The 16,348-nt window shown below is 51.4% G+C and overlaps 1 protein-coding gene across 1 annotated transcript in view; it reads right to left on the reverse strand.

The window, feature by feature from the left end:
* The window catches only part of MYO18B (myosin XVIIIB), a 235,613-nt gene that overhangs the window by 181,757 nt on the left and 37,508 nt on the right, over positions 1-16,348 (reverse strand). Inside the window, exons 12-14 of the mRNA XM_049788082.1 lie at positions 11,076-11,249; positions 4,535-4,625; positions 2,489-2,681 (exon numbers count right to left, since the gene is read on the reverse strand). Of these exons, the coding sequence (XP_049644039.1) occupies positions 2,489-2,681; positions 4,535-4,625; positions 11,076-11,249 (458 nt within the window). The remainder of the gene's footprint in view (positions 1-2,488; positions 2,682-4,534; positions 4,626-11,075; positions 11,250-16,348) is intronic.

A 16,348-nucleotide genomic window follows, 5' to 3' on the forward strand; every position in this document is an offset into this window, starting at 1 on the left:
TTTATTTCTTTGAAAGGCCACTCTCCTTTTTTTTCACTGAGGCTGTGTCACGTTGCTCTCCTAGTTGCCATTTCTCCAGAGACTTGAGCCCACACTTGTGCTGTTCTGACTTGTTCTTTTACCTTGTTTTGCTTCTTTTCATTTTTATTTTTTTCTTTTCATTTTTAATAACAGTGACTCTAATGGGTCTGAAGTGGCCTCTCCTTAGGCTTTAATTAGCATTTCCTTAAATTAGTGGCAGAGTTGAATGTCTTTTCTGTAGGCATATTGGCCCTCTGCATACTTCTTGAGACCAATGTCTGCCTTTCCTCACTTGTCCCTTTGCTGGGTGGTTTTGTATTGCTTTGTTTTGGTTTGGGGAGGCCAGACCCAGTAGTGTTCAGAGATTCTTCTTGGCTCTGAGGTCAAGGGTCATTCCTGGTGGTGCTAAGGAAACCATATGGGATGATGGAGATTGAACCCGGGTTGGATGCAAGACTGTGTTATCGCTCTGGCCCCTGGGTGGTTTGTTTAGATCCCGACCTTTTGGCTCCTGCTCTTCTTCACCCTTCAGGGCTGCTGACCAGCACAGTGAAGGTTCTAGAAAAAACTGAGAATCGGTTCCAAACTCTCCTAGTTCTTCTTCCCAAGGACCGAGTCTGGGCTGGGCTGATCCTTACTATGGGTGAGGGGAAGGAGAGGTTGATGGGGCAGCAATCACAGTGGGCAGTAATTCAACACACAGAAGTCACCAGAACTCTGCAAGCCCATGCTTTCATTGAGATCTCCCCAACAGCCTGGTGTGGGCAGTGGAGGGTCACTGAGATGGGCTCTGCTATAGCCACCAGCATAGTGGACAGACTCACTCGAGGCTGTGAGGAAAACAGCCTGACAACTCAGCTGTGCCTGTGGAAGGCTCATAAATTGAGAATCACAAAAGTCAGGGAAATTGGTGCCAAATACGGTGACAATAGTGGTTGCAGAAGAGAAAAGTATTTTCTGCTTCTTGACGCTCAGACGCGCTGCTCAGTTTTTAATAAAGAACAAGCATTACTCTGTTCATCAGAAATAAGTGAAATATTAGGGGATAAAATATGCCAGCTGCTACAATATACTGAAAGCCTAATATAGATTAGGCTCTTTCCATCCTACTTCATTAAACGTACCAAATAGCTTCTTTAGGCAGAGCAGTGAAAATGAGAAAAAATAACCCTCGCCCGCACCCTCACTCCCTGCACAGAAATACAGCTTCTCCCAAAAGCAAATGAAACCAATTCTCTCCATCCCAGAGTTCTGGATGGAACCGTGGCCTTGGGGTTACAGGGGAGGGGGCCACAGCCTGCCTGAGGCCGAGGCCTGCATGCTCTGCCATCCTGATAGAAGCCTTTATCATGAGAAAAACCTGTACAGGCTTGCTGAAGGTTGGGAACAGTGGGGACCCCTAATGAGGGCTGCCTGTGTGGACTTTTGGGCTGCTGAGTCCCAGGACTGTGAGCAAGCCAGCCAAGACCATGGACTACTCCTCTCCGCCCACCTTGGTCCACCCAAGTAACACAAAGTTTCTCCCAGTCGAGACCAGAGGAATTGTTGGGTCCACCCAGAACCATAACAAAGTTTTTTTAAGCTATTGTAACCAAGAGGGAGTTGGGGCAGATAACAGCTGACCCCAGAGATTTTGTAAGAGGAGCTATGAATTGCCTGGTCAGTTGGGAGCTGGAAAGGATAGTTGGAGGTGCCACAACCACCATTCCCACATGGGGCCTGCAGAGAAAGGAACAAGGAGCAAGACAATGAAGGGAAAGGGTTTTGTGAGATGACCTGGGCCAAATGCAGGACTCAGGCCCACCAGGCCCACTCAGGTCTCAAGATGCACTTTTAAGATCCAGCAGGTTTAAGATTCAATGAGCAGAGCTCTGTTTACTATGAGCCCTGGCCCCAGAACAGAGTAAGTCTTTGCAGTCCCCCTCTTATCAGAATCACCACCTCTCAGTACAGGACTTTGCAATCTGGCAGCTTAGGGATCTCTTTGTCACATATGAAGGCAACAGGATAGGAGAGGGTGAGTGACAGTCTTAGAGCCACACAGCTGATAAGAGTCAGAGTTAGTTCCCACCCCAGAGGTCACCATGGTCATTTGAGATGGATCCATATAAGTACTTCCTCCAGGGGGCATTTGCTGACGTCAGGAGCAGGAGACCAGGTGAGAACCTGTTTGAGGCACCAGCAATCTCAGCCTGTTCATCTGTCTGCAGCTGTATGCTTTTCTCCTTTTTACCCAACTCAAATTTTTCCTCCCAAGGAGCAAAGAAACATGGCAGGCTCATGCCTACAGACATAGATTTCTAACGAGAGTGGTGACAGAAGGAGACCCCATGATCCCTGAGGTTTCTGGTATATAGGGTACAGGGTACTGTGCAAGGACATGGGGGAAAGCAGAGGCTTAGGAATCCTTCTTGCTCCTGGGTAGCCCAAAACGACAAAGGTGGCATCTCTGTCCCTCTGCCCGTACCTCCTGGAAGCGCTGCAGTGTTGAGCCGAAGGTCCGCTGGTAGCAGAGCAACTGCAGACGCTCCTGCGTGTAGTTGCAGCACAGCTCCTCGAAGGTGGCCGCCCGCTCCTTGCCCTGGTGCCGGGGGTTCTGGAAGCCCGGGGCATCCACCACCATGATGGAGGCCATGGAGAGATGAGGGGAAGAGAAGGACCTGTGAGAGAAGAGAGAAGGGCCCGGTCACAGATGTCACAGACATCTTAGCACCCCCACAGGCCCAGTGCACCTCGTCTCCCAAGTCCAAACCAGACTCCCTGCTTCTGGGCTGTGAGCCTCGGGCAAGTTGCCTGCTCTCCCTGGGCAGGGTCTCCCCAACTCTCCAGGATGGTAGGAGGGGATGGGGGAGAACCAACGGGGGACAGTCTGTTCCCAGGGAGGGGACCATCATTATTCCGAAGTGACTTGCTTAACAGACTGAATCCCTGCAGTGCAACAGGTGCTCTGTTAGTCACAACCAAGTGTGAGACACCAATGATAGTGTCAGCATCAGAGTGTGAAGGCAACCTGGGAAACAAGCCAAAAAGTCAGATCTGGAGGTTCTCTTCCTTTCCTTGGGGACACACAGCCTGAGAAAGCTACAATCTCCATTTACAAAGTTCTCTCAGGCCATCATCTCCTCAAAGCTCCCAGACGGATCCTTCAGAAAACAGAGCAGGGACCACACCCAGAAGAGACATGGCAGGAAGAGATGCCCAGGACACTGTCTGGGGGAGTGGTATAGTCTCTCTGAGACCAGAGCAGAGCCTGATGGGAGGGTAACATCGCCAGCTACAGATACCTGGCAGGAGGAAGGAGCCTGGTCCCTGGCCTCTAGGGCGGGATCTGCTACCCACATGGGGTACGAAGACAGGGGAGGGGTGCTGAGTTTGAACCTGAGCTGTTCTCTCTCCATCACTTGTGGCTGATGCAAGAAGATCAAGTCACTTCACCCCCATCCTCAATCCCCAGATCCAGATGTCTCCTGGCGCTTGCTGAGGAAAGACAGTGGTGTGGGGGGGTCACCTCTTCACCCCTTAGGATGTGGTTTGCTGGTGACCCCTCTGAGCAGACATCCTGGCATGGTCCCTGCTGTGGTCTTGGATGGTCATTATCCCAACAACGTCAGAGGGAACTCAGCTGTCTGACGAGCAGCTGGAGACTGCTTAGAGAGGTCCTCAAGAGGGAGCGGCATGCCCAGGGTCAGCCCAAGTGGCTCTGGAGGCCAAAACCCTGTTTTATGGGCCTTCAGAAATGCTGTCCTGCCACTCTCCATCCCCAGCAGGAGAGAGCTCAGGGAACCAGAGGGGTATGGGCAGCAGGGTGGGTGACTTATGACTTGGGGGAGGCCACACTGGGTCTGCATTGCCTCCAGCATTGCCAGCATTGCCTCCTCACTACCTGTGTGTAAAATAAAGTATGTCTGTGAGTCTGACAGCCTTGGCACAAAGCCAGTGTAGGTGACCCCAAACCTCTTGCTTTTATGAGGACTGGAAGGAAAGGTTTTCACTTTTTGGTGGAGTCCACATTGGGCAGGGCTGATTCTTTGCTGGGTGCTCAGGAATCATTCCTAGCTGAATTGGTGGGGGTTTGGGGGTGGGGGATACCCTGTGTGATGCCAGGGATCAAACCTGGGTCAGCTTTGTGCAAAGCAAGCACCTTCTTCCACTGTTCTCTCTCTTTCTCTTCTTTCTCTTTCTCTCTCTTCTTTCTCTCTCTTCTTTCTTCTCTCTCTCTCTCTCTCTCTCTCTCTCTCTCTCTCTCTCTCTCTCTCTCTCTCTCTCTCTCTCAGCAAACTATTTCTTTTGTGACTTACAATGACCCAGGGAACAGAGCTGGTTTTCAGGGCAGGGAGGAGGAAGGCAGTGAGAAGACATTTTCCTTTGCCCAGTCACACAGCCATTGGGTGGCCATGCAGCACTCACCTCCAGAGCTCCCGGCCTCACTGACCCACCACCCTCCAGCTCACAACAGGCCCACACTACCCCTCAATCTGCCAGGCTCCTCTGCACTCCAATAGGTGGCTGTTACCTGTTGATGAGTGAGACCACAGCGGCAAAGACCTCCTGGTACAGGCCAGCAGCCATCCCCTCCACGCACTCGGTGCCTGTCATCTTGAGGCCTAAGAGGGGGCAGGACAGGAAGCAGCTGAGGGCAGAGATTCTCCCCAGGATCAGCGCCAGCCTTTCACAAGCCACTGCGCTCTCCACACATACATTCCTCCTTGGCCAAGACCCAGCTTGGGTCCCAATGAAATGTCTCGTCAGAACTCGGGGACCTGAGCAACCTGGCCCTGCTTCCTTGTCCCATGTTCTCCTGCACTCTCCCTTCACCTTTGGAGATTCCCCTCAGGAATCGTTCAGCTCAGTGCTCCCTTTGGAAATGGGGTCACACCTGGTTGAGGTCAGATCAACCTACAAAGGGGCCGGAGTGGTAGCACAGCGGTAGGGCATTTGCTTTGCACAGCGGCTGACCCAGGATGGATCTGGGTTTGATCCTCTGCATTCCATATGGTCCCTCGAGCCAGGAGCAATTTCTGAGTGCAGAGCCAGGAGTAACCCCCTGAGCACCACTGGGTGTGGCCTCCAAACAAACAAACAAACTAACAAACAAAAGAACAGATCAACCTACAAAGGAGTACGCCTATCACTGTCATGGCTCCTGACATGTCTGGAAAGTGCAGACTGTCATCACTTACACCTCCAGCCCCTCTAGAAGTTTCTTCCTGCCTCTTGATACCATGCACATGGAAGAAACACTTTATCGAGTTTCCTGAGGAATGTGCAAGCCAGGGGGTGGTGAGAGGGCTCCAAAGGCTGCAATACCAGCTCTGCATGCAGAAGTCCCTTCATTTCAACCCCTGGCATTACATGGTCACCCCCCACCCCAGCACTGCCAAGAGCAGCACCCAAAAAAAGCAGACAAAATAAATGGAAGTGCCATGGAAGTATGTGCTAGAGAATCAGAGAATGGGTGTGCTAAAGGATCTGATGGATCCTGCTAAGCTTCTTTTTTTGGGGGGGTGGGGGGTGGTTTTTTGGGTCACCCTCAGAAATTGCTTCTGGCAGGCTCGGGGGACCATATGGAATGCCAGGATTCGAACCAATGACTTTCTGCATGAAAGGCAAATGCCTTACCTCCATGCTATCTCTCCACACACACATCCCCCCCCCCCAAGTTTCTTGATGGTTGTTTACTCTCTCAGCAGAGGTTTTCAACTTTTCCACTCCTGCTGACTGAGGGAAAGAGCATAAGCACCTCTGGGCCCACTAAGGCAGATCCTACAAGCAGGACTGCAAACATCAGTGCCATGGGGTCCCAGATCTCTGGGATCATCTGGATCACTGCAGATCTCCCATGAATGACCCTTCCTTTCTGGCAAATGGGCAGAAACCAGCACGAAATCAGCTGCCTGTGGCCAGTACATCCCTAGCCCTGGCTCCCAGCATCCCAGTCACACCAGTCCTGGCTCATTGGATTACTGGTTCCTGAGAGAGAAAGTTTGGGTCAGAACCTGCCATTTTCCCCAAATGGACAATGGATAAAGGTAGGGGGGTTCAGAGAAGTGAGACCAGCCATGCAGAACAAACCTTGCTTGGGCAGCTCTGGCTGGCACTTATCCTTGCTGTGAGAGTCTGAGGTCCACCAGATGGACTTCAGACTCCTCCGTTGCCTTAGGAAAGGGGCTCACTGTGCCTGTGTCCAGCTGTCTCTGTATCTCTGTCTCTCTATCTCCCTCTATCTCTCTTTCCCTCTGTCTGTTTTTATCTTGTATGTGCCTGTCTCTGTCTCTCTTTCTCCCTCTGTCTCTCTTTCTGTTTCTGTTTCTATCTCTCCATCTTTCTCTCTATCCTTCTGTCTCTCTGTTTCTCTTTCCTTCTTTCTTTCTGTTTCTGTTTCTCACTCTGTCTCTATCTCTCCCTCTGTCTCTTTCTCTATCTCTTTTCCTCTGTCTCTGTTTTTCTCTCTGTCTATCTCTGTCTCTCCCTTTCTCCCCCTCTGTCTCTCTGTCTTTGTTTCTGTTTCTCTATTTCTATCTCTCCTTCTCTTTCTCTCTCTGCCTCTATCTCTCCCTCTGTCTCTTCCCTGTCTGTTTTTCTCTCTTTGTCTCTGTCTCTCTCTTCTTTCTTTTCTTTCTCTCTCTCTCTCTCTCTTTTTTTTTTTTGGTTTTTGGTTTTTGGGTCACACCCAGCAGTACTCAGGGGTTACTCCTGGCTCTGTGCTCAGAAATCGCTCCTGGTAAGCATGGGGACTATATGGGATGCCAGATTCGAGCCACTGTCTGTCCTAAATCGGCTATGTGCAAGGAAAAAGCACTACCGATATGCTGTCTCTCCAGCCCCTCTCTCTCTTTCTCTGTTTCTGTTTCTATCTTTCCCTCTTTCTCTCTCCCTCTATTTCTCCCTCTGTTTCTCTCCCTCTATTTCTCCCTCTGTTTCTCTGTCTCTCCCTCTGTCTCTATCTCTGTCTCTCTGTCTCTTGGGTCTGTTGGCTCTCAGCGCCTCAGAATCTGATGCCCAGATGTACTAAGTGGAAGCTGAGTATTCCTTGTTCCCTTTTTCAGGAGTTGGAGCCTAACAATATTGTATCAGAATCTGTGAAATGTTCCTATACTTGGACTTAATCACTTCACTCCAAGGCTTTTATTCTAATGAAATATTCAGAGAAACAAAGATTTCTGGGTGCATATGCTCTCCCTATTGTTGGTAAAACCGGCAAAAAACCACTTTATGAATACAATGGTTGAATATTCAACAATAGCGCATATATTAGATAACTTATATACAGTTCTTCTGTATGCTAATGTCAGGCAGAGAAGAGCAATCGAGTGAGAGAGGAAGGCGCCCACCTATGATATTAGAAGAAATAAAAGAGGATTCTGAAAACTCCATGGACAGCAGTGGTCTCAGTTAGAACACACACACACACACACACACACACACACACACACACACACACACATACACACCCCTCATTAAAACATCCAGCCTTGGGACCGAAGGGATAGTATAGAGGTAAGGCATTTGCCTTGCATCCAGAAGGGCAGTGGTTCAAATCCCGGCATCCCATATGGTCCCCCAAGCCTGCCAGGAGCAATTTCTGAGCATAGAGTCAGGAGTATTCCCTGAGTGCTGCGGGGTGTGACTCCCTCCCAAAAAAAAAAAATCCAGCCTTGGGCCAGAGCCATAGCACAGCAGATAGGACACTCACTTTGCATGCAGCCCTACAAGTGTTCAGTCCGTGACATTTTGTATGGTCCCCTGAACCCTGCCTTGAGTGATCCCTGAGTGCAGAGCCAGGAGTAAGTCCTGAGCATGGCTGGGTGTGACCCAGAAACAGAAGAGCAAACCTTAGGGGTTAGGAGAGATAGTAGTATAAGAGTTAAGGCACTAGCTTTGCATGGATCCAACCTAGGTTCCCAGCACCATGTACAGCCACCTGAGCACTGCTAGGTATGGCCTCAGCCCAAAATAATAATAAAAATAATAACCAGTCTTAGGGCCTGAGAAAGACCTCAATGGACTGAGCACTGGCTTGGTATGTGAGAGGTCTAGGTTCTATACCTGGCATATAATTCCCCCAAGCACAGCTGAGAGTATCCACCCAGCACTGCCAGAGGTGGTCCTAAAACCAAGCACTACCAAGCAAAATAAAATTTTCAAGATTAGGATGCTTTGAAGTTCTGGACATGCGCATCACAAGTTTGGATTCCCACTACGGAATTAGCGACATGGATTTCCAAATCTGTGTGCACACGAGTGCCCCAGGAAGCCCAGTCTACTCAGACATTCCAGGCAGCCCTGGAAGCCCCAAAGCATCTCTCATCAGGACTTTAACTCCACCCCCTAGTCCTGGCCGTTGCCAGGCAACACACAGCCTCTCGGAAGCTCTCCGAAGCCAGGCTGGCCCGGACTGAGGAAGGGGGCTCAGCCTCGCAGAGTGATGCCTGGTGTACGTGTCTCCAGGTGTCTGTGAATGAGCGTACACACGCGTGTCTGGAAATTGCACACGTGGGTCTTGCGCACGTACGTCTGTGCCCAGGTATGGGCATGCAGGGCACATGTGAGCCCAGCAGTTGTCTGTGGATGCATATGTGGTGAGTATTCGTACTTGCCCCTGGGTGCTATGTGTCTGCTCTGCAGACACCCTAGATGAGGAGCTTATCCTGGGACCAGGAAGGAAATAACGAAGCCACACCAGAAAGGAGCTATTTTATGTAGTTAAGAACTGATGTTTGGGCCGGATAGCATGGAGGTAGGATGCTTGCCTTCCATGCAGAAGGACAGTGGTTCGAATCCGAGCATCCCATATGGTGCCCCGAGCCTGCCAGGAGCGATTTCTGAGAGTAGAGCCAGGAGTAACACCTGAGCGCTGCAGGATGTGACCCAAAAAACAAAAACAAACAAACAAACAAGAACTGGTATTTGGGATTTAGGTGCTGTAATTATTCACCCTATAAGTTTACCTTAGAAGCCTCACTTTTTTTGGTTTTGGGGTCACACCCTGCAGCGCTCAGGTGTTACTCCTGGTTCTACACTCAGAAATCACCCCTGGCAGGCTCGGGGGACCATATGGGATGCCAAGATTCAAACCACCATCCTTCTGCATGCAAGGCAAACGTCCTACCTCCATGCTATCTCTCCGGCCCCCCAGAAGCCTCACTTTTAACTAATTGCTCCCCCTTTATTAAATTATATTGTTGTTGTTGTTTGCTTTTTGGGTCGCACCCGGCAGCGCTCAGGGGTTACTCCTGGCTCTATGCTCAGAAGTCGCTCCTGGTAGCCTTGGGGGACCATATGGGATGCAGGGATTCAAACCACCATCCTTCTGCATGCAAGGCAAATGCCTTACCTCCATGCTATCTCTCCAGCCCAAATTATATTGTTTTTTGTTTTCTTTTGTTGTTTGGTTTTTTTTTGTTTTTTGTTTTGTTTTGTTTTTGGGCCACACCCGGCGGTGCTCAGGGGTTACTCCTGGCTGTCTGCTCAGAAATAGCTCCTGGCAGGCATGGGGGACCATATGGGACACCAGGATTCGAACCAACCACCTTTGGTCCTGGATCGGCTGCTTGCAAGGCAAATGCCGCTGTGCTATCTCTCCGGGCCCAAATTATATTGTTTATTATGTGATTTTTCTTTTTAAAAAGTTCCTTTATTGGGGGGGGGGGGTCGGGCCACATCCGGTGACACTTAGGGGTTACTCCTGGCTATGAGCTCAGAAATCGCTCCTGGCTTGGGAGACCATATGGGACACCAGGGAACGAACCCAGATCTGTCCTGGGTCAGTCACTTGAAGGCAAACCCCCTACGGCTGTGCTATTGCTCTGGCCCCAAAAAGTTCTTTCTCTTGTGATAGTTGGAGCTGGACAAGAACTGGGTGCTGAAAGGGGATAAAGTGACATCCATGGCACCCCTTCATTAACATGCAAACCATGAAGGCTCCAAAGCACAGTTCAGAGGGGCCTCTTCACTAATCCCAGCACTTTCTCCCCATGGGGATCTGTTCAGAGAGTTTTGGGAGGACTCTGAGCTCCCAAGACCATGACACTCTCCTCCTGCTTGTGACCCTCTGGGCCCCCGGGAACCTCAACCCTCTCCTATGGAACCAGAGAAGCCAGTGGGCAGGGATGGTACCCAGCAGACACCATCTCACAGGTGCTGTGAAGAGTCCTCCTACTCTCCCCGGCCTCCTTGGTCCCAAGCACCCTGGTCCCTCTGGTGGGACTGGTCAAAATCCCAGCAGGAACCTGTGTACCCTGGCTTTCTCTCAAGACCTATATGGTCACCTGTCTTCATGAACTAGGCCATGAATGCACCTGCAGACCCCATCTCTGCATTCTTTCTGTGTCCATCATGATGATTACAGCCCCCCGAGGGACAGTCTTCCTGTATCACCCCCATCCTCACTCTTCCTCCAAAAATAAGTCAGTCCCTGGCCCATGTCCCACAGTCTTGCCTGGATCAAATCCCTCACTAAGGTCCTAGTGAAAAGTCCAAGTGTAAAGGCCAAGGCACCTTCCTGGCAGGTGGATGACACTGGTTTGATTCCCTGGAACCCCAGATAGTCTCCTGAAATCGCTGGTACAGCCCTAGAGGCCCCCTGAGCAGTCAGGTGAGGCCTAGGTCTATCCAAACAGGGATCTCGTGGACTGAAAACAACTAAGAAGGAACCCTGGGCCTCCTAAACACTGCTTGGGAGAGCCCCCATCCCAGAGAAAACATGCCCCCAGAAGCTTACAGATGCCAGCTGAGTCTCTCTCCCACCTCATTTCTTTCTCTCCTCCCCAAGATTCTGCCAATCACCCTTACCTCCAAATGCAAGTCCGGCTCCCCTACAGGCCAGGGCTCAGCCAAGCGTCTGTCCCATGGCAATGTGGGGTGCCTGGCCCTACCCAGAGTCCCCCTCTTTCAGGGTCACACACAAAGATGGGGTTTTGAGCCCTCAGCCCTGTGGGAAGGACCCAGGATCCTTCCTCCCATGGGACATTCCCAGAGGAATGACAGAAGTGGGCAACCGGGGCAGGGAAGGAGGAAAGCACATTGGCATGTCCCCTGGTAGGTCCTGGCCTTACCTGAGCTGGTCTCCTGCTCTGGGGACATCCGCTGGCTTGACCCCGAGGTCACTTGCTGGATGATCTGCCTAAGATGGTGCTTGAAGGTGGCTGTATTCAGCTCTTCATACTCACAGCCCAGTGCCTCAGCTGCATGGTTGGCCCACTCGAACCGCATGAACTGCTTCCGGCCCACTGGTGGGAGAATATCAAGAGCAAGGAAGAGAGTGAGGTCCTGGGCATGGGCATGGGAGAGAGGTGGGCATCTAAAGGAGCCCAAAGAGTTTCGACACCCCCAGCTTCCTTGTTGCCCCCCCCCCCACCTCTCAGATGCAGGGTCCAAGATTCCTTCTTCTTAAATGTCCTTCTCCTGAGAGAAACGCCATTTCCCAAGCCCTGTCAATGTTTACTTCTCCAAGGCAACAAAGAAGACATTTGGAATTAGGGAAACGCTAGGGAGGCAACTCTAAGGGTTAAAGAACAAACTTTGCAGTGCAACCCCAGCATCCCATCACCTCTGCCCTGAACCAGTTGGTGAAGCCCTGGGAACCCCAAAACCACCAGATACTGGGGATCCTCAGCATTAAACTGTCTGGGCCCAATTGACTGAGTATTGACAAGAGCAGTCACCAGGCTGTCAAAATTGAAATGAATAGGAACTCAGGGAATGATTTGGGAAAGTGTAATTTCTCTACCCAATCCACATGTCCACTCTTCCATCCACCCACTGCCCATCTGCTGTCCTCCTACCCACCTGTGCCCTCCCACAAGCATGCATTTGTGGACTCAGTGGCTTGTTTGAGGGGCTCCAGTTCATGGTCAGGTGCCAGCTTAGCCAGTGGGAAAGTCATGATAAGTGAGGCTGACAAAGTGTTAGAACTCGGTCACTGACTACCTATTGAGTGAGTGAGACCATGGACGAACACATAAGAGCAACAACAGGATCATCCCAGGAGACGAAGTCACCCTGGAGAATTCCTGCCCTCTTGCAAGAGGAACAAAAACAGCAGAGGTCTATGAACAAGGGGCTGGGGTGGGATGTGGGGAGGGACTCTGATCTAGAATGGTCTGAGCAGGCTCCCAAGAGAGAGTGTGCTGGTAGCAGCAAGGAAAGTTCAAAGTAGCTGGCCAGTGGGGAGAGCAGGGCAGCGTCTCAGAGCTGGATGGAGGCAGTAAAGGCTCTGGGACATGGACCAGGGTGTGCAAGAGAAAAGCCAGAAGCATGTAACTGGCACGATCATGAGACCATCTAACATGGACAACGGGTATTGGGGAGAGAGAATAGGGTAAAGCACTTGCCTGGTTTGTGGCTGAGCCCAGTTCTATTCCAGCCCCCCATGGACCCCCACACTGCATAGGGTTCCCCCAAGCACCTCTAGGAGGAATCTTTGGGCACAGAGCCAGGAGTAATTCCCAAGCACACCTTAAAATTTAAAATAATCCTAAAGAAAAAGACCAGAATGCAGAAGACAGAGCAGAACAGATCCGGGAGGAGACCCACTCCAGATGGGTCCACACACTCCTCTAGGTGCTTTCTCATTTCCCACTAGGAAGAGGCAAGATGTGTATCCAGAGAGGCCCAAGAGCAGGACCTCCCACCCCCAGCTGCCAGTTAACCTACTGACTTCTGGGAGCAATCGGCTCCAAGGCCTTGACTTTGAACCTGGCCTCAAGAGCTGCACTGAGACAAAGGGTTGAAGTCAAGCATGGTCCTTGGACATTGACCACTTGAGTAAGCTTTGGCTTTCATTTTGATTATTAAATCCAAAAAGTCCTCTGCCAAGCAGCTATACTTGCGCATACTTGTTCATGCTAGTTGTTTGCAACTTTGTGTGTTCCTCATAAGTGAGTGGCCTGTCTAGGGAACATGGGGTGTGGTGGGAGTGGGGGTCCTGGAGGAACAACCCTAGAGCTACTGAGAGCAAGGCAGAGTCTTCAAGCTCCAGGGGTGGAGGAATGGTGTCCAAGCCCCACTGCTGTCTAAGATTTGCCAGAGGGGTGCCTCCTGGTAGCCTCCCAGTGGAATGGTCTTTAATGACTGGGAAAAGGAAGTGATGGATGTGCTCACAGATTTTGGCATACACAGCCTTGTCTGTGATGAGGTCAGGGACACAACTCCAAGGCGAGAAGTCTGCCAGCAACACAAGGTCACACGAGCACCAAATGGGAGTGGCCCCTAGAGCATGAAACCAAGAATAACCCTGAGCATGGCTGTACTGGGTGTTGTCCCCCACCCTGAACCATACACATATGTCCAAAGCCAAGCTTCGGAGTCTCCAAGGAGGGGTGTCTGTTCAGATGGATTTGGTGAGTTGTGCATATAAAAGGTGATTGATTCGCTGTTCAGGGAATCCTGGTCAGTGTGCTGGGCCCCAGGTCTCTGGGAGGTGGGCTAGGATCTAAGCAAACAATGGAGAAACAGGAGAGAATGGGTAAAGAGAGAGGGTGGAGGGTGGGGAGAGAGAGAGAGAGAGAGAGAGAGAGAGAGAGAGAGAGAGAGAGAGAGAGAGAGAGAGACCACATGCCTGTTTCCTCTGCGCCAACAGTTCAATTGCTATCAATTACTGCGGCCTCCTGCCTTTATTAATAACCAGCGATTTCTCCTTCCAACAATAGCCTCGCTGTCGCTGGATTCCGGAACATTCTGTGACTTATTTATAACGCTGCTGCATCTGGTTCCCGTTTCCTTACATACAGGATCCCAGGGCCCTGGGAAGCCAGAGGCAGCCAGTGGGGCAGAGAGAAGATGAGAGGCCAGAAAAAGGCCTGCTCTGGAGAGTGCAGGGTTCTAATCCACCTCCGCTGCTTTGAGTGCCTCAGTTTCTCCCTCTGCACAAAGAGAGTTCTGGAAGCATTTCCGTGAGGAGCCTGCATTTCATGTGCAAAAGACACATGGCAGCCAGATAAGAAAAGAGCCTTAAAGATAGGGACAGGACAGAAATTGTGCAGCTGGCACCATCACTGTCCTGAGTCATGTCTTCTTTTGGTTTAGGGGCCAAGCACATTTGCCAGTGCTCAGGGCTTCCTCTGAGCTCTGCACTCAGGGATCACTCCTAGCACTGCTCAGAGGACCCTATGAGGTGCTGGGGATAAACATGGGTCAGCCACATGCAAAGCAAGCACCTGGCCCAGTCCTCTCAAACAGGACCCAGCCTTAGCCATCGACTCTGACCGGCTGATCCTGGACTCAGTTAGTCACAGTTCTCGCAAAGCCAGTAGTCCACCAACCATGGGGTAAAGGGCTCTGCTAACAAACCCCAGAGAGCACCCCAGAAGCCAAGTCCTTTCCTCTCTCTCTGGGACCCTGGTGGTCCCACCTTCCCCCACCCACTGAAGCCTGGGCCGGACAGCCAGAGCCGCTTCCTGGCAGGGCCACTTCAGGGGTCGGGTTTTCTTTTAATATAATTGTTTACATCCCAGCGCAGCCATTCCAGCTTAATGAATGAATTCAATATGCTCTGAAAATGCAGAATAAATCCTCGCCCGTGGCTCAGAATAGCCCTGGCGGCACCCGCTACCGGGCCGGGCGCCAAGCTGCCAGCAGAGGCAGGTCAGAGACTCAGGGAGGAAGGCCTGAGGACACAGGCATGGAGATAGGCCTTGGGGCCACTGGGTGCCTGCACAAGTCAGTGGATTCCTGGGACCCCAGGACCCTGTGCTGATCCTCTCATTATTCAAGTACCCTCCAAACCCAGGGGGGCTTTAGGGGGACTGAGGTGGTCTCAGAGACAGACACCAAGAATCCGGCCCAGCTCTAAGGTGAGTAAATTCAGCTCCCAAAGATCCCCCACATTTCCTCTGTCATAGAGCCTCAACTCCAGAATCCCAGGCTCTAGAACTCTGCTCAGATGGGGCAGATTCCTTCAAGCTGTGTGTGGAGGGAGGGGGAATCTCCTTTCTAGAATTTTTCCTTGCTACATCTACTCACCCTCTACCTTCTTTGACTAAATAGTTTTTTTCTTTCTTTCTGGTTTTTGTGCCACAACCAGCAGCACTCAGGGGTTACTTCTGGCTCTGCGCTCAGGGGTCATTCCTGATGGTGCTGGGGTACCATATGGGATGCCAGGGATAGATTGGCCGTGTGCAAGGCAGGTGCCCTCCTTGCAACACTTTCTCTCCAGCCTCTAGACGGACATTATCTATAGTGAAGTGAGGATGAGCTGCAGGCTCATGGTGTGTGAGGAATGGGGAAGATGAGAGAGGTGGGAAAGGAGGAGGGAGGACAGACACAGAAAGAGAGTGAAGAGTAGGGAAGGGAGCAGAAAGGAGAAGGCTGGCAGGAAAGACAAATGCAGTCTAAGAGTCTGCAGCCTTGGATTCTGGACCTCACCAACCCCCCTTGCTGTGTGACCCTGAGTCAGCCCTTTTCCTCTCTAGGCTTTCATCCCTTCCTTGCACCCACAGAGCTTGGATCAGCCCCAGTCTGTGATGCCTCTCCAAAAGTAGACTGAGAGATACTCAAGGGGGTCATGTCCCCTTCTCCAACCCAGCAAGGAGGACTCCTGGGGTGGCAGGCTTAGACAAGTCAAGGTAAAGGGTGCTGAGCCTCCCCTTCACCCCAGGGCCCCAGCTCACACCTGTCATGCTCTTCCTGGCTTACTAGATTCGGTCCCCTTCACCCAGAGCCCAGATAACCCTGCAAAGCTGGTCACAGGCCTGACCCATCACTCCTGGCTCCTGGAACACAGGGCAGACACTTATGTCCAAACTCTGCTCCTCACAGCAGAGTGGGAGAAGCGAGTCTGCAGAGTAAGAAACCCTCCAAGCTGGACAGGAGGGAGACAGTTGCAGTGAGGGCCCCTGACTGGCCCCTTCTTGGCCCTCCAAGCCCCACCCACTTCCCTGATGACACAGGCAAGGAGAGGACAGGCCTTCACACATCTGTTTGGGAGTAGGAGTAGGGAGACCCCAAAGAAGAAAGCAGCAACTCTTCCTTCCACCCCAACAAGGTGACACAAGGGCATTTTTCTGGGTTTTTGAGCCACACCTGGCAGTACTCAGGGGTTATTCCTGGCTCTGTATTCAGGAATCATTCCAGAAGGTGCTGGGGGATCATGTGAGGTGCCAGGGATTGAACGTGGGCTACCTTCATACAAAGCAAATGTCCTGTGTGTCCTTACTGTGTCTCCCACCCCCCAAAAAAAAACCATTTTGACCCACTGAATCCATCTTTGTCTGAGACCACCTGAGCTATCCTCAGAGAGTGGTAGGGAGTCAGAGTCATAGTGGTAGCACAGCAGGGTTCAATCCCCGGCATCCCCTATGGTCCTCGAGCACTGCCAGGAGGGATGCTT

The sequence above is a fragment of the Suncus etruscus genome, chromosome 15, assembly GCF_024139225.1.
Source record: "Suncus etruscus isolate mSunEtr1 chromosome 15, mSunEtr1.pri.cur, whole genome shotgun sequence".
NCBI lineage: Eukaryota > Metazoa > Chordata > Mammalia > Eulipotyphla > Soricidae > Suncus > Suncus etruscus.